Source organism: Acomys russatus, chromosome 27 (assembly GCF_903995435.1).
Source record: "Acomys russatus chromosome 27, mAcoRus1.1, whole genome shotgun sequence".
Taxonomy (NCBI): Eukaryota; Metazoa; Chordata; class Mammalia; order Rodentia; family Muridae; genus Acomys; species Acomys russatus.
In genome coordinates, this window is record NC_067163.1 from 22,201,301 (window position 1) to 22,226,578 (window position 25,278).

The window sequence follows — 25,278 nt, forward strand, 5'->3', positions numbered from 1 at the left end:
AGAGGCTACTGAAAATAGCCCCTTTCCTAAATTACATATTTATCCTGGAGATCTTTAAAATGTCTTTAATGACTGTGGTTGCAGAAAAAAAAACAAAAAAACTTCCTGAATATTAAGGAAATGCAAGCTCGGAGCTTAGCAAGTAAAACAGTAGATACTTTAAAAAGGTTTTTGCTATTAAGAAAAATTAATCTTACTGACTGAAATGACACAGAAAGCTTTTTTCCCCCATGTGCAGGAGTCAAAGATAGTAAATAAATAAACAAACAAACCTATTTGGTTCTGGTGTGGTCGGAATTTTATATTCTACTTACAGATTTTGAAAAAGCTTAAGTCCTACAGTCTTCTTGATTAGCAGCTAAGCAATGTATTTTAGTACAGTAAGTTGTAGTATTACATTTCCAAATGGCTACTTGGTGGTGTAACTAGTGAGGCTTTAGAACCATCAGGAATTGAGTTGACCAGCTTGTGACCAGTAGACACAGAAACATTTACAACACTGGTGTATTTGTCATGTTTGAAGAGCTAGCTCAATGTGGTGAATCCAGGCTCACGCTGCAATGGCGGATAAATGTCTTCTGGAAGATAATTTTTCTAATAAATATGAATGAAAAGCTTGTTTGAGACTTTTTCATGGGCATAGTGAGAACACAAATAGTCAGGAAAATAAACACACACACACACACACACACACACACATGTATGCACACACACACACAATGTGATGTCTGTGCACATTTAACATGCATTATATGATTCTTTACTTTGCTCAGACTTTTAAATCTCCACTATACATACAAAAATCGTGATTAAAAATTATTTTTAAGATTGCCTCTTACTAACAATGGTGAACATGGACCTAGGAAAACCTTTGGGTGTCTGAATCTTTATGGTCCTTACTGTATAAGCAGCTGAGAAGTTTTCAAATTAATAAATACTGTAGGGATGCTATACATCATCTGTCAGATTATAATCACATTATTAATGTATAGTAGCTTTTATAAGCACCCTACAAAATACAATACTACACATGGAGAATGATTAACAAATGTTAAAAACCTGTCTGACTCTAGACATAGTAGCACCGGCCTCTAGCCAGGAATCAGAGGCAAGGAATTCCCCATTGAATTCCAGGCCAGTCTGGTCTATTTAGTAAGTCCCAGGCCAGCCAGGGCTGCATAGTAAGACCCTGTCTCAAAATAAATAAATACATAAATAAAAACAAATAAAACCTATTGGACACTCTTCTCAGCATGACTCCACGAGCTAGTCACCATATCATACTTCCTGCAACACTGTTTGGGAGAGAGGAGAAAGGTTCACCGACCCCATGACCCACACAAGCCATTTTTTAAAAACACTAATTGATAATCTTTTTTAACTTTATTTTTAAATTTTTTTCTTTCTCTCAAATGGAAGAGCAATGGCTATGAGCTCAATTGTTTCCATGAGAGCTTGAATTTTATATCATTTTTTTTTCTCCTGACATAAGGAGAAAACTTAAGATAGGATTGAGTTGTTGTATATTTTCCCATATTAACCTTTGAAAAGATAGCATTACTTAATTAATGTACAAACCAATTAGGTCTGGAGTGCTATCTTTGTCCCTTTATTCTAATATCCAAGAATATTCCTAGAGCTTGTTAGCTAATAATTAATTGTGAAGCTAAGATTTCTTAGAGAAAGAGCAAGCCAAATAACTAGGTAAAAATGAGCCCAGAGCATATGAGCTGAGAGAAAATGTGTGTGGCCTTTTCCCCTGACAATATGCATTTTATAATTCACCTCAGGAAAATTACAACCTGACATGATGTTTCTATGAAAAGTCAACATTAGACACACCAGCAGGTTGCATGGATTTACATATGTTTGCACATGCAAGTTCTTTTTTTCCAATTCCTCAAAGAAGCGGAAAGTCATCGGAAAGAGGCAAAGGGTAAACAAATTATTTAAATGTAGAATCGTCAGCGAGTGACGACCCGCGTGCTCTTTCCTAAGTCCTTGAGTACTTTGGCAATAATGGTTACTATTTCACTGACACAAATAAAAGAAGAACGCAAGGAACTTCTTTCATGTACATAACCACATGTGAGCAGGCTTTCTCCTCCACTGGCTGAGCAGCGAACAAGACATCTGGCCAGGGGAAAACTGTTTGTAAATTCTCTGGGTCTTATGTTAGGGTGTAGCACAGTCTCTGCTAGCCTGTATCCTTGCTAGCACAAATTTTGTTGGGAGACCAAGGACCCAGCTTTAGAAAATGAGTTAAATCTCAAAAAGTATCTTCAAGAGAGCCCTGGAGAAGAATACGGTAAAGTGAGAGTATAAGCCAGTTAGTCAGGGATTACAGAGAAGTAGAGATGAAAACATGAAAAGTGAGCGATATAGGAAATGGTGAGGCCTTTTTTTTTTTTTTTCCTATTTCAAACCCATCTGAAGCAGTTTAAAAATAAAAGAAATATGAAACAGTCACATGACTCCATTGCTTAAGCTCTTTGAGATGCCTGGGTACCAGTCATCTCCCTGAGGCCACGATCCTCCCCCATAGACCCCCCTCTCTCTTTGACACCATTCCTCCTCCTGGTTCTTGGCAAGTGAATCTGCCTTAACTATCTGTGCCTGCACCCACACTGCAATGCAGAGTGGACTACTGTGTACCAGGGAATAAAAGCAGGCTTAGGTCACATCTAGTATTTTTCTGATCCTAAAATTGTTTACTTCCCATCCTAAGACTCTCCTTCCTTTTCCTTTCTGGAAAGAATTTTTTTTTTTTCATACAATATATTCTAATCATATCTTTTGTCTTCCATAAACTCCTCCTAGTTATCCCGTGCCCTTTGGGACAGCTGAATGAGGATGACTTCCTCCTAACACCCCAGGGGCCACCTTGCAGCACTGCTGCTGGGATTCTGCACTCTCCCATTTCTGATGCCTTAAGTGATTAAGAGCCCAGGACAGAGCTGGGGAAGTTGCTCAGCTGGTTGTCTATGGCTTGTCTAGCATGTAACTGGATCTGGGTTTTGTTCTGTTTTGTTTTTGGTTTTGTTTTAAAGTAAATCTCCAAAGCCGCTGTATTCCCTGAGTCTAGTAGCACAGGCCAATAATCTCAACACTCCAGAGGTAGAGGTAAATGGATCACAAATAAACTCCACTCTCTACTGTATAGGAAATTCAAGGCTAACATAGGCTACAGACACTGTCAGAAAAACAAACAAACAAAACAAAAACTCACATACACACACACACACACACACACACACACACACACACACACACACACAAACCTTCTATAAAATAGTTCATTAATGCCTTTTTTTTTCGGTTGGATTAAGAAAAAGACTCAATATCATAAATGCCTCTAACTTTTATTTTGTAAAAGTGAAATTTATCAACACTATATATTCACATTTGACCACTAGACTGGGACTTGAAAATCAATTGGACGTCTCTTTTATGTGAGAAACGTAAACATAAATATTATCAAATCTTTTTTTACTTGTTTGTTTTTGTTTTTCGAGACAGGGTTTCTCTGTGTATCCTTGGCTGTTCTGGACTCACTTAGTAGACCAGGCTGGCCTTGAACTCACAGCAATCCACCAGCCTCTGCCTCCCAGGATGCGGCAATTAAAAGCATGCGACACCGAGCCTGGATTTGCCAAACTTTCACTACCTCCAAGTTAACAGTAATATAAATGGATCCTGTAGATTATTCCAGGACTAATACAGTGGTAGATTTTCATTGTTTAATCCTATAAACCAGAAGCCATGGAATAATCAATATAATCATACTATAAACAGTGATTGACACTAGCACTAGATTTATTTCTCTAGGAGCATGTAATATGTATAGTCACAAATATCCAATCTGAGTCTCAGAATCATAATGCGTAACCATTTATCATAAAGATATATTAGAACACAATGAAGAGAACAACTTTCAAAACATCACATTGAGCTTATGATGTTCTCAAAAAAGACAAATTACTGTTTTCAAAAATCATGAGCTAAACCACAATAAATAGTAAGCTATTGAAATTTATCAATCCTTAAATTTTAAACTTTGTGCAGCAATTCTACAAAATTCCATGTGGAATAGAGTAATACAGCAAAATGCTCTGATTAACCTGTACTGATTACAAAGCAAAGTGACACTGCACTTGCTCATATACACTTTAAATGGCGCTTGCATTTTAATAAGCACATACACATGGCTTCTAAAGCCAGTCATTAAAACTAGTTTTCATCAATTTTCCTTTACTCCCAACAGAGAGAAATATCTAAAATGAAAAGTAATAGGCTTTGATTATACTGCTCTGGAAGTCCAGACAAGAATGGGTACTAGCTTGGATTTTCTGGATGCTGCTCCATAGTTTTTATTCTACCCCCTTTTCCATGCCATACTGTGTCATGTGAGAGTCAACAGATGGAAGCCAACTCTGTCTCCTAAGGGATTAGCCCTGCCATCCTTCTCTTCCCATGATGAGCTGGCATTTTTACCTTACTACTCCAATGGTCTCATCCCTCCCAAGAAGCAGAGAAGTCAGGACTGGGCTTATGAAAACACACCGTCATTCCAAGCCACAATACACAAAGGGAGGGTCTTGGAACAGCACCTGGAAGTCCCAAGGTTTGAAAAAGCATTGCTGGGCTATCACCAGCGCCTAGACGTGACCCTCAGAGGCCCAGCCACCGAGCTATAGAAGACACAAGCCAGCAGCCCCTGCCTTCCCCTCCCCTAGGAGAGCTGAGAGCTGCTGTTAATTGGTAGGTAGGACTTCCCACCTCTGGAGCCATTCGTTTGTTTAGCAAATGCTCCCTGGAACAGCTCTCAGCAAGCTCAGTAAGAAGCCTTTACAAACTAAGAAATTCATTGCCTCTGAAGTGTTCCTAATTTCAAAACCAATAGGTCTAAAAACTCAATGTGTCTAACTAACTTCATTAGCTTGGTGTAATCACGTTAAAGTGCATATTGGAACATGAAAACTTGTCAGAACTTGCATAGAAATAAAATAGATTCATTCATTCATGTGTATGTATACACATATAAGTACACTTATTGCACCAGTGCATATACATAAATTTATGTTGCATATAATACACATTCCATAACTATGCAATACACATGCATCAGCTATGTCAGGACATGGATTAAGACCTTGACAGAGGACACAAAAAATGCCTATATTGTTTGTCTTCCTTTCCCATGTTTTTCACTTGTTCATAATAAGACTCAACTAACTTATCACACATCTTGGTCCCTCCTCTCAGAGACAGAGAAACGGAGGGCAACAGGCATCTTACCATTTGAGTCAACAATGGTGATGTTGGCGGAGGCACTGTCGTTTCCTAACTTGCTGATCACTTTGCACATATATTCTCCAGAGTCGGCTAGCGATGCTTTGTTAATTCGAAGTTCTGACTTCCTGTAAAATTGAGACCAGAGCAGCATAAGAGAGTCGCAGAAATATATCTTCCACATCGGTAAAAACAAAGCAAAACAAAACAAAAACAAAAACAAAAAACGCTTTTCTGCGTTTAGAATTCTCAAATTCTCCCTTCCTATCCTGCGCCTACAACCTTGAACTGTCACTTGCCATCATGTCAATTCAGCTGTGTGTTCCAGCCAGACCAAACATTGCCTCTGATATCATCTTAATTTCATCACACCGGTAGGTAAAGTTTGTACTCTCTGATCATGGTCTTCATTCCTCTGCTACCACCCCCGACCATGTTATGTATGCCTTAGATTTCCTTAAAATTAGCTGGCAAATATCCTTCCTCCCTACATCTCAGTGTCACACTAAGAACATACATATAAGTAACATGTATGGGCTAAACAAGTTATGTTCAGGGATATATATGTGCATATGCATACATATATGCATGCTATAATAATTAATAAAAAAATAGGCATTGATTTTGCAGGAGAGTGGGAAGGGGTAAGTGGTATTTAGAGTTTGGAGGGAGGAAATGTTATAATTAAGTTATAATCCCAAAAGTAAAAAAAAAAAAAAAAAAAAAAAAAAAAAAAAAAAAAAAATTGCAAAGAGAAAAAAATGTTTAAAATGTTTTCTTAAAAGCCTAGTAGAAAGAAATATTTAATGAGGTCTATGATAGCTAAGAATGTCCCGTGCTTCTCAATAGAGTTAACAATAAAAAATCATAAAAATTTCTATGGAGTAGATTTATTATTTCCAGAAGAATAGAAAGGTATCTTCCCAGAAGATTGTCATTGCTGGGCACAAAACACCACACAAATAGTTCTTAACACTGGGACAAGTGTTCCTGCTACAGTAACACACTGTTATAACCCTCTGAATGGTGAATCAATAGTCACAATTTCTTTAATGTGGATACCACTGTGATGTGCACTTTTATCTCTTTTATTGCTATACATGGCCTATAATCTAAGATGTCTATTGGTTACAAAAGCTCACAACTACCAGGATTAGCTCAATGTTTGCAAATGACTCTATGTGAAAGTTGGGGGAGCTTGTCACACTAGCCGAGGCTGGCCTAAAACTCATTGTAAAAAGGATAGCTTGAATTCATGCCAAACCTCCTGATCATTGTGGTGGTTTGAATAGGTATATCTCTCATAGACTCTTGTGTTTGAATGCCTGGAGCACAGAGAGTGGCACTATTAAGAGGTGAGGCCTTGCTGGAGTAGGTGTGGCTTTGTTGGAGGAAGTGTGTCACTGTGGAGGTGGGCTTTGAGGTCTTATATGCTCAAGTCTGGCCAGTGTGACTCAGTCTCCTCCTGGAGGCCTGTGGATCAAGATGTAGAACTCTTGGCTCCTCCAGAGTCCTGTCTGCCTACATCTGACATTCTTCCTACATCATGATGGTAATGGACTAAACCTGTAAAACTGTAAGTCAGCCCTAATTAAATGTTTTCTTTTATAAGAGTTTCATGGTCATGATGTCTCTTCACAGCAACAGAAACTGTAAGACACTCAGTCTCCCAAATGATGGGATTATAGGCATGAGACACTACTCTGGCCTTACATAAACTGTCAAAGCATTATTCTATATTGTGGGTTGGCATCAGGGTGTTATGCTCTGTAGAGAGGACAATGGGGTGAAAAGAGGGCGGGACTTTATGGTCTTTTTGCCACATGGTATTGATCATCAGGTAAAAACTATGGTTCCAAACTTTACTCCTCCTCCCCTCCAGTCTAGAAGGTGGCATCATCCCAAATTCCACACATACACCTCATGGTCTTCTACCATTGTGCCTCTGATGGGTCATATTTTGCTCTCATATCGAGAGCCTTATGTTTCTACTTTAATGATCTTACTGGTCTTCAATGGCTATCTTCAGTGCCAAGCCCTTTGTTGTAGAGGGATTTTAATCCAGCAACATGGCGGCTCTGGCAAGAGATCCCATCCAGAGACCTAAGACTATGTGATCCAGCTGGAATGCAGACATACTCTGGATTAGTACAACACCTTTAATCCTAAACAATGAAGATTAGGTTAGTTTATAGAAGGAAACAGCCATGTTTGAAAGTGACATCTAATTGAGGGGCAGAAAAAGTGATGAATCAGAGAAAGATTTGCCAGGATGAGTCAGAGATAGGACATGCCCAACTCTCATGAGACAGGAAAGGAAAGAGAGGCTACTTAAGAGCAACACAAGGAGAGAGAGTTTTGTTTTGTTTTGTTTTGTTTTTTACCAAGAAATATTTTTTTAACTCGGACATTTTTACAAGACAGGTTGCAGAAAGAACAAGCTAGACAAAGGTGAAGATGGAATGAGCCACAGAACCAGGAGCCAGAAGATTAAAACATATTGCCAGAATTGGTTTGAGGCCAGAGCAATTTGGTCAGAAGGCAAGAGAAGTCAGTTTGAATCAGTCAGCTTGAAGACCAGTTCGGGCAAGAACAACTGAGTTGAACCAGCCAGGGAGAGTTCAGAAAGAGCTAGAAAGGCTTGGGAATGGCTCTCATCTCATTCCCTCATCTGATAATATAAAAACAACATTTATACTTTGTTAAGATTTTCATGATCAGACCCTGCAAATGAAGGATAGACAGATAGATAAATAGATAAATAGACTGTGGCATTACAGTTCTCTCACTACATCTCCTGTCCAGACCCAGCACATATTCTTCAGAGCAAACAGTCTGTAATTTTAACTACTGGTATCCTCAAAATAGCACAACGCATTGTGTTGTCCCTGATATGTCCTCAGGCAATACTACATACATGTATGAATGGATTAAAGACGTGTTCGGATGCTCCTGTTTACGCCATCCCAGGACCTGACATCCCTAATGCAGACGGCAGGAAGTGAGGTGCAATGTGAAAGGGGCAGTGACAGTTTTAGGTGGTGCAGACCCAGGGGAGCCTTGACCATATCAACTCGTTGGCTGACAAGTTACCTCTACTAGCTCTAACTCCCAACAAAACTGTATAATATCTGAGGTGGGGGTGGGGGAATGTAACCATAACAAGTGGATTCTACACTCAAAAACCTCGAAAACCATTAAGGTCTGCCCTTCGAGTTTCTAGGAGCCTTTAATTACCTCACTGTTATCTATGAGACACTGATTGTCCAGTAAATTCTCCCAACTTAAACAATGTTTTTTCTTGGTCGTACTTTTGGAAAAGAATGGTCCCCATAAAAAAAATGTCAGAAAGATTTACTGTAACAGCTTTGTTTGTCTAAGTAATGGAACCAGCCACGGCTGTTTAAGGAATAGCCATGCATTAACCACTGAGGTGATTTAAAGATAAGTTTCCCTAAGGTAACTGGACCATGTTCCCAACAAACACTGTGACAAGTAAATAGATATCCCATGCTAATAATTAGTAACAGCCCCTAAAATTATCAAACTGCAACAATATTAGAACACCCCCTCCTCAGGTTCCTCTGACACTGTGCCAGGCTTTAGGAGATTCAAATACACATTTCCTAACGGATTATCAGCTTCATATGTACTTTGTCCACCTATGATGAGTTTGTTTCATGGTAGATACTTTTGAAGAAAAGAAACATAAGCATAAATGCATTCCAATCTTTCAGACAAAAATACAGCAAAGTTATTTCAAAAGAATTTTGATGCCTGATTTGTGAAATAACAGAAGGTAACAGTAAATTATTAAAAACATTAGAAAAGAATCTTGATCTTCAATATCAGAAGAATAAATTCCTAGCATTGAAAAAAAGGGGACTTTTTATGTTAAGACCCAAAATTCTGAAATCAGACAATTAGAGCGATATTCCAAGACCGTACAGTAGCCAGGAAGCCTTGATCTTCCCAATTTATAAATCTAGGAAAAACCCCACACTGGTCTATAGAGACCTCTTGCTTGACCCTGCACAATTTATTATTTTAACTATTGAAATGGATTGAACTATAAGAAACAAGATAATTACATTTCCAGTTGGCATACTCTTTAAAGGATACTTCTAAAACTTAAATGCTCCTAATAGGCCTGGGCTATGCTTCCTGGAAGACAAACCAGAGTAATACAATCAAATGCTCTGATGGACAGAAGGGATTGGGGGGGATGATCTCCTGTGTTTTAAAAAAAAAAATATTCCACTAAACAATGGCATAGAGGGCTCTTTATATAAGTTCTTCTTGGCAGTTTCATACAAGCCTCTGCAGTGTTCTTCCAAGCCAGGTGTTAGGTGCGGCCATGCTGTAGAGAACATTGCTGTGAGTGTAGGACAGAAGACCAATGGTCCAAGACCAAGACTTAACTTAATCAAGACATGTGGAACAGATACAATCAGATTCAGAAACCAGTGTAGAAATGCACAAGGGACAAGAGTTGTATTAACTACAGTGCACAGAGAAAAGATGGATTTCAAGTAGGCCATCTCTAATACCAGCCTTTTAAAGAAGCCATTTCTTAAAAACCAAGAAAGAAATGAGAGGGGAAAAAAAGTGCATCTACTCTTGGGTTAAATTACTCTTAAAGCAGAATACAAATCAAATGAGTTTAGAGTCCCAGTACATTGTAAACTGGCTGGGTCACAGCTGGAACACTGAAGTATTTTGGGGGAGTGACAGCTAGTGAGAAATACCATTAATTAGAAGACTATAGGAGAAGGTGATTACAACTGAAGACAGTCTAGAAATCCTAACAAGAGAAAGGATTCGGTTAAAGAAACAAGTCCCACAGGCAAGCATCTACGAATGGCGCATGGGCAACCTTAAATAGATCACCTGACAACTGTTACCTGGAAGGGACTTGAGAGGGGTCATATGTCTTATGAAAACAGCCTCATAGGAAAAAGAGGGAAAGTATAAGGTGGTCTTATAAGGAAGAATCTTGGGGATCCAGAATCAGATAGAAAATCTATGAAAGAATTAGGTTTTTCTCAATGGTGGTACTCAAGATTGGAGAGCCATGTACCAAGCAAGCACAGTTTTACAAGGTCTCCATTCATGCAGCTTATGGGTGTGCTCATACATGGGTGTGCGTGTCTATGAGTGTATGCATGTCTTCAATTTTGCTTCAGAGGCCAAGCTGCTTTGAGTGAGAAGGACACAGAAGAAGAGAAGGAACATCTTAGACAATAAAATGGGACACCATACCAAACGTCCACATAAAGAATACGAAATGACAACTTGGATTATGGGGAAGTTAGGACTCCTTACATAGCATTCCAATGGCCAGCCAAAGTGTTTCAGCAGCTAAGAAAGGGTCTATAAGTAAGTCCCTAGAAAGAAGAAAGCTCTTCGTCCGAAGTGTGACCACTGAAAACTACAGGGCACCCTTTAATTCACTCATTGATTCATCTTTCTGTGTGTGGAGGGGTACTTGTCCCACTACCCATGCGTGGAAGTCAGAGGAGAGAGCCTGTGGGAGTGGGTTCTCCCAGTCAACCTTTCTATGGGTTTTGGGGGTTGATTGCAGGTCACCAGGCTTGATGGCAAGCACCTTTGTCCTGCTGAGCCATGTCACTAGCCCCAAAGCAGCTATTTGTAAAAATCTCCAAAAGGCTTTTGAATAAGCAAAACCACTTCCAAACCGAATTAAAACTCAGCAGAAATGAAAGGCTGAAGCAAAATTAGGGTTATATAAACATGTGTGAAACAGACAAGAAATAGAAATTTTGCCTTTCACAGGGATAATCCAGAGCAGATATTTCAGGGAGGCCAATGTGACAGGCCCAAAGCCTTCAGCTAGTTTTCTCTGTCCAAATCATCCCCCAGGCACAGACAACAAGACTAGAGGGATAAACAGACACACAATGCAGAGGGGCTCCCATTTCTTTTAATTGGTTCCATACATGGCTAGCCCAATAAAACAAACAGAGGCTTAAATGTGAATTCAAGCACAGAGAGAGAGCATGCAGGAAAGTCATTTCTTAGGAGGGGGCAGGGTTCACCAGGGAGATGAGTTTACACAAGGACAGAAACTTCATGTTGGTGTGAAATCTCTTCATAACACCAAGGGATTAAAAGGAAATTTTGGCTGCCATGCACAATCTAGCTAATAATAGAGGACAATGCCTAGACTAAAGAATGAAGGAGTCACCACTTGATTTAAACAGACTCCCAGGGAAATCCTATACCTCAAATTAAAATTCACTTCTACTTAGTCTTTCACAGCCAAAGATTAAGTTTAAGTCATGTGACAAGCTAACCAATGCAAGATATTCCTAGTCTTGGGGTCTAGGTAACAAAAAGTATTGTGTATATTTGAACACGAAAAGTAACAATAGGTTTGACTGATAGCCTGAGTCTACACCAACCTCTGTATTCTGACTTCAAATAATAAAATCACTGGTAGTTGTGAAATAACAGGAATGTTAAGAGTCGGACCTATTTAACTTCTAGGTTTATTTATTAACATTACGACCTATAGAAAGAAATGTACATAAATTCATTTTCAAGGGGGTGATTGTTCCTTAAGCAGTGTAATAATAGTAATGGTCATTCTGTTTGTTTATAGGATAAATAGAATAGAGCATCTTGCTGATGTTAAACTTAGACTTTGTTGGCTAACTCCCGATTCCGACAACACTCTTTTTAAAGAGCCTCAGAAATGGCAAACCTTTTGATTGTGAAAAATCAATGAACTGATCGTCTCCTTAAGCAGCTGCCTACTGTACACAAAGCATGTCTTATTTTTAGCCGGAATATATAAACATCTTTTGTGTGCCAAAAGTAATTTCCAATCACACGGCTTGAATAAATTTCCCCCCCATTTACTTCTTTGCAGCGAGGCTGGAATTAAAGTGATGAGTTTCTGAACATTGGCCTCTCTCATGTGGTGGGAATCATATTAGTATGTAGACAGTGCTCAGAGCTGTCTGGACCCAAGCAGCCAATATGGAAATGCCTTCCTGCATGCTAATGGTACTTTATATGTTACCCACACCAGGCAACCCATTAAGCGTTTAAATGCGTATGTCTCATCCCCTTAGAAACACAGTTGTGTTAGTCTTCTCACATTTTTTGCTTTTTTTCCACATTATCCATCCAATTTTACTTGCTTCCTTCCACGTATCAAATGGAGTATGTGTGCTCTTCAAAAAGTTGCTGCTCCCTCTACAGCTCAAATTAACCTCCCCTCACCCCCCTCCATCCAACTGCACCTTGTGTTTCCGCACATGGTCTGGAATTCCCATGTGCACTGCCTACGCACAGAGATGAAGCTTTCTACCTCTCTACCTGGCTACATCACTGGCATAAAGCCCCTCACAAACTGCTAAGTATTACTGCTATCAGCAGGCCAGCTTCATAGCTATGAATGAAATGTTACCTGACATGTTCACATAGATTAATCTGTCCAAGGTCTACAGGTAGTTTTTCATCTTAACCTCCATAAAGGATCATGCTTATCTTTTCAACTCTCCCACTGTTTCTCCTCCTTCCTCCATGATCCCCACTTTCAAAGACAGTATGGCATAAGGAAAAAAAGAAATCTTAAAGGCATGATCGTGCTATGAAGCTCAGCTGGCCTCAAACATATGGTGATCTTGCTGCCTCTGCTTTCTAAGTCTGGGATTGCAGGTGTGCGCAAGGCTTAACTCTCAGTTTTCCAGTCTACAACATTAAACGTCATCACATGCCAACCACTCAACTGCTTTTACTATATGTCAGAATGCTGCTGCTGTTGTTGTTATCTTTTTCTGTTTTTTTTTTTTTTGTTGTTGTTGTTGTTGTTGTTGGTTTTTTTAAGGAGGGGATGGGGTTAGACAGGGTTTCCCCTGTGCAGCCTTGGCTGTTCTGGAACTCGTGCTACAGATCAGGCAGGCCTCAAATTCATAGTGATCTACCTGCCTCTGCCTCTTTAGTACTGGGAGTAAAGGCATGCACTACCACCCAGGCCAGCGCTGCTGTTTCTAAGTAACATTATGTAAAACAAACAAACAAACAAGCAAACAAACAAAACAAAGGAATACAAGTGGCTTGGCTCCTGATATTACTATGTGCTGTATCTCTGAAATACCACCTGTTGCACCATGTGATGCCCACTCCCTTTTCTCACTCTTTATCATATTTACAAACCAACAGATCTTGCTGACATGATCAATAGCAAGACTAAATGGTGTAATTAATAAAGCCATGGGAACCAGGAAAAAAGGCTCTAATTATTATCATCGGACTAATTAAACAGTTTGATAACATTCAATTTACATTCTCATTAGAACCAGTTCTCTCTCTGTTGCTCGTAAGTGTGTGACAACTTTTTGGTAGCCAGCTTATGGAATCCAAAGGAAGAAGGGGGTTATTGCTGCTGTTGCTTTTGCTAGAGCCTGTGTCTTCAAGGGCCTTCTCAAAGGTGAGTGAATAAACCCTCTCAGAAGTGAGAACCATGTTAAAGGTGTTGTGTTGATTAATGAGTTGCTTAGAAGAAAAAACAAAAACAAAAAACAAAACAAAACAAAACCAAAAAAACAAACAAACAAAAAAACGGGTCATGTTACTCTCTTCCCTGGTTTCCTCAAAACGTATTTTAATCAATATGGAAGGGAACCTTAAAGAACTAAGTAGATTGAAGTGAAGACCACTGGGACACTAGAAGCTCTATCAGCTTAGAGTAGACATGTGACAGCATGCCACCGAGTGGTCATGGGTGTCACACGGACTGCTTCAAACGCAGCCATGCACAAGGAGGCAGAAAACATAAGGTTTTGTTCCCAAAGATTACTGCATTGTCTAAATCTGCTCTAATATTGATGAACTTTAATAGAATTTTTGACTAAAAAATTTTATTATATGACATAATTATATATGTTAACCCTTTGTGTGAAAAACAGTCCAAACTCACAGCATTACATCCCATAAACCTAGGTAATTGTTGAGCTTTATGGTGAAGTTGGCATTGTGACTGCATTAGACATCAACACAAAAACATCACTTGTTTTAAGAAGATTGAATCTTATTGTGTTCCATGAGTATTACTGTAGGTGCCACTAATTCCTTCTTCCCTCCCAGCCCAACCCCACTTCCTACAGCTTTCTCTTCAGGCCTCATTTCTTCATCCAAAAGCTGTAAAAATCATAAACTGCTGGGTCCTTTTCTATTTGATATGACAATTTCTGGCCACTATACAATCAAAAACCCTTCCAGTCATCATTTATCATGTTTTTACCATAAATTCACTATTAGAGTCTTTATAATTTCCTGTCCTACAATATCCTATTGTTATTGGCATGGATCCTATTACTAAATGCATTTTACTTACCCAGGCTTTTTCTGTATCTTGATGTTTTGTGGTTTATTTTTTCGGTTCAGCTCATTCCCGTTCTTGAACCATTTGAATCTGAGTGAAGAATATTCAGAACTCGTTTCACACCGAAGTACTAGCTTGGAGCCGGCAGCTGACTCCTGGCTTTTCATCTCTTTCAATCTGGGAGGCAATGCTGAAAGGGGAAAGAGAGAAGAAAAAAAGAAAGTCATGATGACCAGGGCCTTTCCAAAGGAAAAATTAATGTTGAATGGGATTGAGTGCGTCCCACTACCAAACGTTGTACTAACCAAGGCAAAAATAAAGAAATAAATTTAAATGAAGATGAACCAAAATGGATCCCAACAACTTGAAGGAAAAAAAAAAAATGCCCAAATTAAACTCAGCACAAAAAGAGAAGGAGAGGGAACCTGGACGATTAAGCCATTCTTAAAAAATCCATTTCAGTAGCTGTTTCTTTGATTCAACAAAACCAGGGCCAAGAGAGGGATGTGGGCCAGCTTAGTCTTTAGAGCGGCACCTTTATCCCAGACACCACACATCAGCATAACTCAGAGGGAAGGCACTGGGAGCACCTCATTTGTTTTCCAGTTAGAGGCTGATTTCCGAGTAAACAGTAAGTTAAGTCTATGCTTTTCTCATGGTTCTGACATCTCTGGAAACTAGCACCAGGCTCTTCTCACCAAGAGTCACAGGTGTCCCTTCAAAGCAAAGACCTGTCACTCTTCTCTACAAGAAGCAAGTCCTTCCGCAGCACCACTCGCTTGGGCCTGCAGTCGCTATCCCAGAGAGAGTCAGAGTCCCCCCACCACCACACCCTGGGCAGTGCACATACATAGCGTTTCCAAATTTTCACAAGGGAAGCTGTGAATAGCTAAATTATGCTTTCATTTGTAGGATACTTTGCATTCTCCTGCAATGTATACATATTTTGATTTCTACAAAACTGTCTTGTGTGCTAGAGTGTGCATGCGTAGAAATCATATCGTGGGTGAGTAGGTAAGACAGCAGCATAAATATGAAAACAGATGATCAGGAAGCTGAGTGATAGCTTGTCATAGAAGTCTACAGAGTATATCTGATTTTTTTTTATAGTGAGATATTTTAAATTAAAGAATAAGAAGATGGCTTCTTATCTACACCCACACACAAATTTACGCAGTGATCAACCACACAGAACCCAAGACCTCAACAGCTCCTAGTTTCTGCTGAGTCTTGCAAAGGCCAGCGACAAAGTCTACTTTCCTGCTCAGTACAGGAATTAACAGGAAATCCCAGAAAACAAACTCAAGTAAATGAGATTCTGCCTCACTGACCCAGTGCGTAATTGCTCCCTGGGTAAGGACCCGGAGTCCAGGGACACAATCAAGGTCGCCTTACACATGAGCAGGAAGTGGGTATCTTGCCTACTCAGGCGCTTTGCTTTTCTACAATGTTGCCCTTGTGAGGTAAACCCCAAAACTGTCAGAAGCGAGCACAGGAATTAAAGCCCAAAGCTTTGAATGCTGCAATTTCTTAGCAGTACCCCCTGGAGGTATGTACCCCTTCATTCATTTGGGGGCTGATAGAGCAGTAGAAACCTACTGTGGCACACACAGGAGCAGGGAAGAAACTCATCCAGCTGCTCCCACCATTCAGGACTCGTCTTGGTTTTGTTGTCCCCACCAACCGTCATCACCCACTTTTTCGTGGCAGTTTCAAAATGAGTCTTGCTTTCTGAATGAATTCCACAGAGCTTTTATTTTGGGGGTACAGTTCTTGGTTCTGCTTTGGAAGTTTCAAAAACGATAAAGTCTCACATCTCCGACAAGCACCTGTATTTATCTCCATTAACTCCTTAAGATCATTTCTAGTCCTCTGACTCCGCTGAAAGGTTTAAAAGAAACAAACAGGAGAGAGAATCTAGTGGCATCAAAGAAACTGGCTTGTATATATTAAGAAAAATAAACTGCTGCATATACACACAAACTAAAAGAACGAGTGTGTGTTTTACCACTGGATTTTAAATTAAAGTTGAAACTCTACCAAAACTCTCAAGGTCTAGTGCTCCGCTTTAATAAACAAAATGTCCTGTGTAGTCAGATATAGCCGAACCTCAGCAAGTCTGTGTTCTGTCTCCTCCCACTCCAGGCATTTGTTCATCGAACCTGAACCTGAGTCTGAACACAAACTACTAGAGTGTTGTCTCTCATTTGCATACGTATTTTCTCACAGAATGTGTGTAGTTTTCTCCCTCCCTTCACTTTATCCTTTTCTCTCACATCTCTTTCTTCACATCTTTACCTTCTCTCTTCATTTCTTCTTATTTCTTCACAGTCTTGCCATCCAACACACACACACACACACAGACACACACACACACACACACACACACAAATCAACTCAGTAATGGCTGTTCTATAAAATTATTCTAAGCCTTTAAAAGAAAAAAGTCAGTGTCATAAATGATAAGAGAAGAATATGGAGCCAAACTAGATTAAAAGGATTCTAAACATGAATAGTCAAGGAAGACTCCAGCTATGGTAGGAAACCCACTTGTGGGTGAGAGTAGCTGACAAAGGATGTTACTGGAACTATTGGGGAAATCCAAGTCAAAAGAGTCTTGTTCATAGAAAGCAACTGCTGATATCTTAGGGGGAAAGTTTTCAAGTCAACCTGAGATGTTTTAATGAGTCAGAAATACATGCAAATATATACACTACACACACACACACACACACACACACACACACACACACACACACACACACAAGAACATATGCAGATAAAGGACAAAAAGAAACCACGGTTTCTCTTTGCTTTTGTGCCTTCCTCATCTGTTCTTTCTGACATTAAATACAAGGCCGAGCTTTCAGCTTTCTTTGGCCTTGCAGTGCTAGAGACGAGCCCAGGCCATGTATGTACCAGGAAACCATGCTAGCACTGAACCACATCCCCAGCAGTTAAATACCATAAGTACCATTTCCTTTCCCTTTCCTTTTTGAGGAAGGTTCCTCCTATGCAGCCTAGGCTAACATAGGACTCACCATGCCTCTCCCACTAGGACTACAGGACACACTGACCTTACTTACTTACTCCTCACTTAATGACTTAGGGATGTTTGCAATCGTGAGGGGAGATTTTGCAAAACCATCCCAGATGCTATTTAATTCTGAGAAATGTTACACTGAAATTGTTACGTAGATCACCTTGATTGTGGGGCTAATTCCATTAGGTTCTTTGGTGAAAAGAAACACTGTCTTCTATACCATTCCTGTCCTTACCTCTAGAAGCACACATCCCTTCCTTTAAGAGAAGACGCACAATGCACAGAGGCCTTCATATATAAGGTCTTAAATATGTCTGCTCCCCCAGCTGACCCAGGTAAGTAAACATGTATCCGTGAGAACACGGCTTGCAACTCCTTTTAGTTTCTCTCTGTATGTCAGGCCATTCCAAATCCCACAGAAGCTAAATCCCTATCTCCTCTCTAATTTTGCATTTCTAGGCAGTCTATTTGTCCTGTGCATGTGTTCTGTGACATGGATGACCTTTAAAACATAAAGGCTTCTTATCAGGGATCAGTTCTTAGGAAACTGAATAAAAATCATCCATAGTGTAAACGGAGAAGCAAAATCCTGGTTCCCAGTGGAGCATGCATCCTTTTTTTTTTTTTTTTAAGATTTATTTTTAGTTATTATTATGTATACAGTGGCCTGTCTATATGTACACCTGCAGCCCAGAAGGGCATCAGATCTCATTATAGATGGCTGTGAGCCACCATGTGGTTGCTGGGAATTGAACGCAGGACTTCTGGAAGAGCAGACAGTGCTCTTAACCTCTGAGCCATCTCTCCAGCTCTGGAACATGCATCCTTGACCCATGAGTACTCTGTTACAAGTGGTAACCAGTAGCAAAGTAGCCAACAATGTCCCTATTCACACCTGGAAGAGCCCAAATTCAAGTACATAAAGGACATCAAGACAGTATAAATTTTTCCTTCTAACTTTAAATCAACAGCCTTGAATGTTCCTCAGGTTTTTTTTTTTTCTTTTTTCTTTCTTTCTTTCTTTTTTTCCACAAAACTACAAAAAAAATATTTGAGCCCAGATGTTTGGTGTGATTTCTCATTCATCCAGAGACAGTTTTCAGTGGAGTAAATTTTGTCAGATTATTAAAATAGCTAATTGCAAGTAGATTATATTTAAATATGTCTCTCAGACATGTGGTTTATTAAAACGACACAATCTTATTTATTAAAAGGCTAAACTAGGGTAGAAGAGATGGATTATCAGTTAAGAGTAATTGCTCCTCTTGCAGAAGACCCTACTTTAATTCTAGTACCTGGTGGCTCACAACTATCTATAAGTAACTCCAGTCCCAGGGGATCTGATGCCTTCTTCTGACATCTGAGAACAGTGTACACACATGATGTGAATATATAGATATACATATATATGTATATAGGTATACATATATGTGTGTGTGTATATATATATATATGCAGGCAAAACACTCAACCTCATAAAATAAATCTTAAAAAAATTATTTTAAACTCTAAATTACTTCACCAACTATTTTCTAATATACAGATATAAACTATAAGCCCAGGGGTGATTGCTAAACTTAGAATCAATACCTTTAACGCCTTTAACTAAATACTTGAATTTTGAAACTGAAAAAAAAAAAGTTGCCTTTCAATTCTTCTAAGAGTAAATGGCCTGCTAATTTAAAGGTGGTTGAAGGCAAACTCAAGGTCAAGTTAACAAGAACATCTGAGGCATGATATATTTGGGTCTGGTCTACCACAGCTCACAGTTTTGCATTTTAAGTGTTCCTAAAAAGGCAATGGCTACACACTCTGAAGTGACCTAATGACAGAGCAGGTCTTAAGCAGACTCTCCCTAAGTTTATTCCTTTTTAAACTTGATTAACATGGCAGGAACATATCCACACTCTAAGAAACAACTGTTAGTCATTAACAGTGACCAACAGTTGAGGGAAAAGAAAGACTTCTAAAAGATTACAAACTCTAACTCAATGTAAGCACGTATGCTAAGTGTATTTTAAAGTGTCCTCCTGTTTTTCTATTTTTTATAATTGATATGTCACATGCTGGTGTAGGAGAGGTGACAGTCATCCAAAATACTTAGTTTTCCTCTTGATCACACCAAAACAAGATAAATAAGATAATTTGTTCAATCATTCCCATGATTTAATTGATAATTAAATGTTCATGGTAGAAGCAAAAATGAACTAGCAAAATGGAAAGGGAACCATTCATCTAACACAGTGGTCCTTAACCTTCCTAATGCTGCAACCCTTTAATACCTCACGTTGTTGTGATGCCCCAGCCATAAAGTTATTTTTATTGCTTCTTCATAACTGTAATTTTGCTACTGTTATGAATTGTAATGTAAACATTACATATGAAAGGGTCGTTGGACCCTCCCCAGGGATCTTGAGCCACAGGTTGAGAGCCACAGCTCTAAGGGACCCTATTTCAGGCTTTCTTCTGATGTGCCCATTGCTGGGCACTGTGTAGCACACTGTGCTGTTAAGGACAGGAGAAGTTTAACATATAGCCATGGGATGTACCACACACAACTCTGCATACACTGCTGCTTCTGCCCACCGAATGATCTGACTGTCATCCCACTCTGTGCTCATGGAGTTGATCTGAAGAGCCTCTACATGCTGAGCAAATTAAACAGAAAATCCAAAAGCTATTATCAGATAGCAATAGTGCTTTGGTTGTTGTCCCAGGAACACTTTCTCTGCATAAAACCTTTACAAAGCCTGTCCCCAAACAGGTGGGGGGCATGGGGGTATGTGATTGGAACTATACCCAATTCCCAACTGTCTTAGCTGAAAGAGAGGACATCAGAAACCTAGACCTTCCAAGGGCTGGCAGACAACCTAAGCATGGGAATTGAAGAGAGTAGGCAGGACAGTACTTACCACCCAGGCATGGAGACAGTGAATTGGAAGCACTCACATCAAAGGCCAGGCACAGTGGTCCATGCCTGTAATCCCAGAGCTGACAATATGGCCAGCTAGACTAGACAAATGGGTGAGCTACAGGTTCCCTGAGACCCTGTCTCAAAAAATAGAGTGGAGAGAGATTCTGGGAAAGCAAGACATAGCCACCTCTGGCCTCCACAGGCATATATACACATGTATACAAACATGAACACAAAAATATGCAAATGCAAAGAATAAGAAAAGAAATGAGACAAGGGAGGAAGAGGAGGAATCAGTAAGACACTGGTAAGGAGGAGAGCCAGAGTCAAAAAGTATTCCAAAGGCCATGTTTAACTTCTCAAGAGCTCATTAATTGCGATCAAGGGGCTCTTTGGAAATATTTTGTGGCTTTTTGTACTCTATAGGCTCAAGCCATATACTGTACTGTCATAACACCACTCGTAGTCTTTGGAAGATTATGAAGTGCAGTGTTTATCCTCTGAGTTCATTATGTGTTCTTCTGAACATCCTGTGTGTGGTCATCACTACTGGAGGGTATCAGCCTGTCTCAGTTAAGACCCTGGTCCTGCACCTTCCACAAATGTATCCCAGCATCTCTCAGTGTGTGCTCGCTGTGCTCCAGCCCTCTTCTGTGCTACAAGAGCACCTGCATGTCGCTCTCATGCCTCTGCCTTCATATCTCAGGTGCTGCTCTCCATCAGCTGACTCTACAAGGCTTGCATCTACTCCCTGCCTCCCGGCAGCCACAGAGCCCCAAATGTATCATTTGTACCTCTTTCCTCCAAGAAGCCCTGGCTCAGGCATCACATAAGGTAGATGTTTACTATTTCCACCTGCTGGTGAGGAAATGGCAGCTTGCTCTCACATACATGTGCCTTCTGAAGACCCATGACTGAACTCAGCACATCTCGCTACACGGGGTTTGCCAGGCTTGACATAGATTGCAAAGAGGGGGAAAGGACACTAGACTGAGAATCTGGAAAGGTTATGTCAACTATATTTCTTTGCAACTACAATAATTTTCAAATTAGTATAATGAGTTATAAAAGCCAAATCATTTTGCCATATACATCTGCAAGAGATTTACACCACTGTAAATTTCTCCAAAGGAAAAAAAAATACATGCAAATTTATACATGAGAGCAGTTTTTCATTCTCTGAAATTGATGTGATGCTTGCTAAAATTAGCCAGGCTTCTTTCCTGGTCTGTTCAAAGCCACGATCACCTATGTCACCAACCTGGGATTCGAGGTTTGTACCACACTACCCAGCTACAACTAGAGCTGCTGAAAATACTGATCAGTAGTTCACTTGAAGTAAATGCTCTTCACAGCAGAAGAAGTGACGTTAAATAAATCCCTCTTAGTACTTTGGACAATAAATCCCTTTAGAATGGTAATAGGTAATTGAACATCTGCTATGTGCCAGTCTCTGAACTAAGAGCCTTATACTCACTACCTCTTGTTACATAACCATCCGAGGGCTGGAGTGTTACTATCCTAATGCCAAATTTGCAGATGAAGAAATGGAAACAGAGAAAACGAGTAACTGGGCTGACAATCACACAAATGGTAATCTAGAGCCAGCCCCTGAAGACACAAACCTGACCCTGCGGCCCTTGCTTGAAGTGACCAAGCCAGAAACAGTTATTTGCAATTCTTCATATTTTATGGTTTAAAAAAAAAAGTCATCAAGATTGAATTAAATGATTTATTAATAGTGCGTATTTCCCCCCCCAAAAAAAATCTGGGCTATAGTAAATGGTAGATCGTTTCTGTCTTTGTTTCAAACACAAAAGCTAGTCTGGGAGATAAAAGTGATATGCCCAATTGCTCCATTTTCTGAGCGACCTTGATAATTTATGGGAAAATAAAAGAAAGCAGAATACTTGGAAATGCTACAATAAAAAAGAAAAATGCTTTAGATTACGTAGTTGTCCATCTGTCATGCATACCACATGACACAAAGGGTCAGTCAAATGCTTGTGTTCACTGAAATGTGATAACCCCTACGCGAGGACACAGTAACAAAAGGGTCCTAACAGATTAACGTCATTCTGTCAAGGTGTAAAGGCAACAAGCCATGACAACGAGTGCTGGATTAAGTCATGGCCAGGTTGCCAACAGCTTGGACTTAGTGTTCGACAGGCCGGGCTAATTAGGGCTATGGCCACAGCTGGCCCCAATTAGAGACCCTCTCATTCAGCTCAACAAAGACATCTAGCAGGCTTCTTGGCAGGCTGTCTGTCCACTTGGGATGCATGCTCCAGGGATGGGTTTACCTGAGAGTGCCCAGCCAATTTCTGTTGATATAAGCTTAAAGATTCTAATTTGTCTGTGGCCAAAGAAAGTTTTTCTTTCTTATCTGTTATGCAGACCTGCGACACCACCTTTAAAAATAGTAAATAAACAGGAAAACCTATGTAGTTAGTAAAGCACTGACATATTTGGGTTCTTTTTCTCCTTTTCTTGTAATTGCTTTCTCTTCCTCCTCTTCTTCCTCCTCCTCCTCTTCCCTGCCTCCCTCCCCCCCTCCTTCTTTCTCTCATCTATCTCCTTTGTAAGTTCTCATGGATCTCTCACACTAATAGCCAGGTTAGCATGCCTTCAACATTCTAAGATTTATCTTCTTTATATTCATTTTAGCACATTACCATGACTTTGAGGTGCTAATTTTTGCCCTTTTTTGCCACTTTTTCTGTGTTCAAATTGAATGTTTAATTAATTGATGTCACTAAAATAATCTTTTTTTACACTTGAGAGTGGGAATGTGTTTACATATTCTAAAGTGCATAAACTTTCTGAGGGTGTTTAAAAGACTGCCTCCTAAGATTACCAACAGTCCTCAGACTGCTGAACAGAAAGGAACCCCGTCATTCTGCTTCTACCCCATGGGAAAGGCCAGAGGGAGGAAGGGATTCTTAGGGGTGGGGATTTGTTGAAGAGGTGGCAAATACTTACAAAGTCACCAAAACATCCCAAAGGAACAACAGAAAATGTTGGGATCCTAAAGGACAAGAGAGGAAAGCAATAGGTTCTTAAAAGCCATGAAGACTAGCAAAGAACCAAGGCATTCTTAATGGATTCATAGAACACTGTAATTCGTGGAAAACTTTTCATGTACAAAGCAAATGGTTTTAGAATAAAACAGGAAATGAAGTTTTGCATGATAAGTATAATTCAGAAAATGCTTATTCTGGGAGGCTATACGGGAAAGTGACGCAGGAAAGAGCATATGGGGCGGGGTGGGAGGTGGGGTGAAAAAATTAAAAACACGGGCTTTGGAGCCAGCCAGCCAGGCCCAAGTTTCAGTTCTCCCTTTCCTACTGAAGGCTCTGTGACTGGCCAGGTGGTTTCCTTGATGGAGCCTCATCATGTTGCTCAGCAAAGTGGGTTTAGCTAACACAAACCTAGGGCAAGAACCAAGATGCTATGTCCTGCCTGGAATGGGATGCTTCCAGCAGGCGCTGCTGAGGAAATTGGCTTCTTTCAGAAGTCTGAGGGCCAGTGTGGTACAAAGCTGTCTTGTCTATATGAATCCTCGAGTTGCACCCCTGGTACCATGCACAAAAGAAATAGCAGAGATTAACTAAATGGACAGAGGGAACTGATGGTCTGTGAACTTCCTTTAGTAGAATTTTAAATATAGACTTCAGGCTTAGATGTTTAAAGCTCTGTTCAGAGAGGACAGCTTTCACCGCAAGTGGCCTATCCTGGGAGTATCCAGGTAGCATTCTGTACACTGCTATGATTTGGCCTCGTGTTCGTAAAGGAGTTTTATATACTATCTCTTTTCAGCACTAAAATGTGGTAAGCTCTAAATAAGCTCTACAGTTTGGCCAATAGGCCTGTTTCTTCTTTTGAGCAATATAATTGGATTACATAACATTAAAGGAACTCTGTCTTATCTTTTTAACCTGTCTATAAATCTAAAATAATTTCCCCCAGAACTCAGGATGACTAAGTTCAATTTTACAGGAAGCATCTCTGTCCTGTGTTCCAATAAAACTATTACTATTCCACTTAATTCAATACTTGCTATCTTTACAAGTATTTGTTCCAAGGAAACAAAAAGCTCACTCTCTTTTTTTTTTTTTTTTTTTTTTTTTTTTTTTTTTCCTTTATAATTAGCACAGTAATATTTGCTCAGGGGAAGAAGAAATAAGCAATGGTGCACCGTGGCTCAAATACTCTTTATCTAACGAGCTACTAGTTTCCTTCTAATGCACAGCATGTATATTAAAGCACACTGGATTAATCGGATCTATCCTTACCTTTCCTACCTATGTCTTACTAACACTATATACTGGTCTTGGCATAGGACATTATAATGTTCTGTGTTGATCTATAAGGCTTTCTTCTGGCCTCTCCCTAGTATCCAGATCCTAGCCATGCACGTAAATAACTTCATTTCCTTAGACATCTCATGGTTTCCAATCACCATACAGATGGTACTGCACGTGTCTCTGGAGCTATTACTACTTTAGGACCTGGATATACAGACATAAATAAGGCTAACACCATCCCGATCCCCAGTGTCCTGCAACTCACATCTAGTTATGGAGAGACAGAGAACCTACTAATCTGTAATCTGATTTATAAAATAGATCTTTCATCAGTACAGTCTGAGAGCAGGAGAGTGTTATGGTTGGA

General features: G+C 39.8%; 1 protein-coding gene across 8 annotated transcripts in view; it reads right to left on the bottom strand.

The window, feature by feature from the left end:
* Nrg1 (neuregulin 1) overlaps positions 1-25,278 on the bottom strand; it is a 190,157-nt gene that overhangs the window by 135,377 nt on the left and 29,502 nt on the right. For all 8 annotated transcript variants that reach the window (XM_051169380.1, XM_051169378.1, XM_051169377.1 and 5 more), the window contains exons 2-3: positions 14,660-14,837; positions 5,299-5,420 (exon numbers count right to left, since the gene is read on the bottom strand). In XM_051169380.1, coding sequence (XP_051025337.1) covers positions 5,299-5,420; positions 14,660-14,837 — 300 coding nt within the window. The remainder of the gene's footprint in view (positions 1-5,298; positions 5,421-14,659; positions 14,838-25,278) is intronic.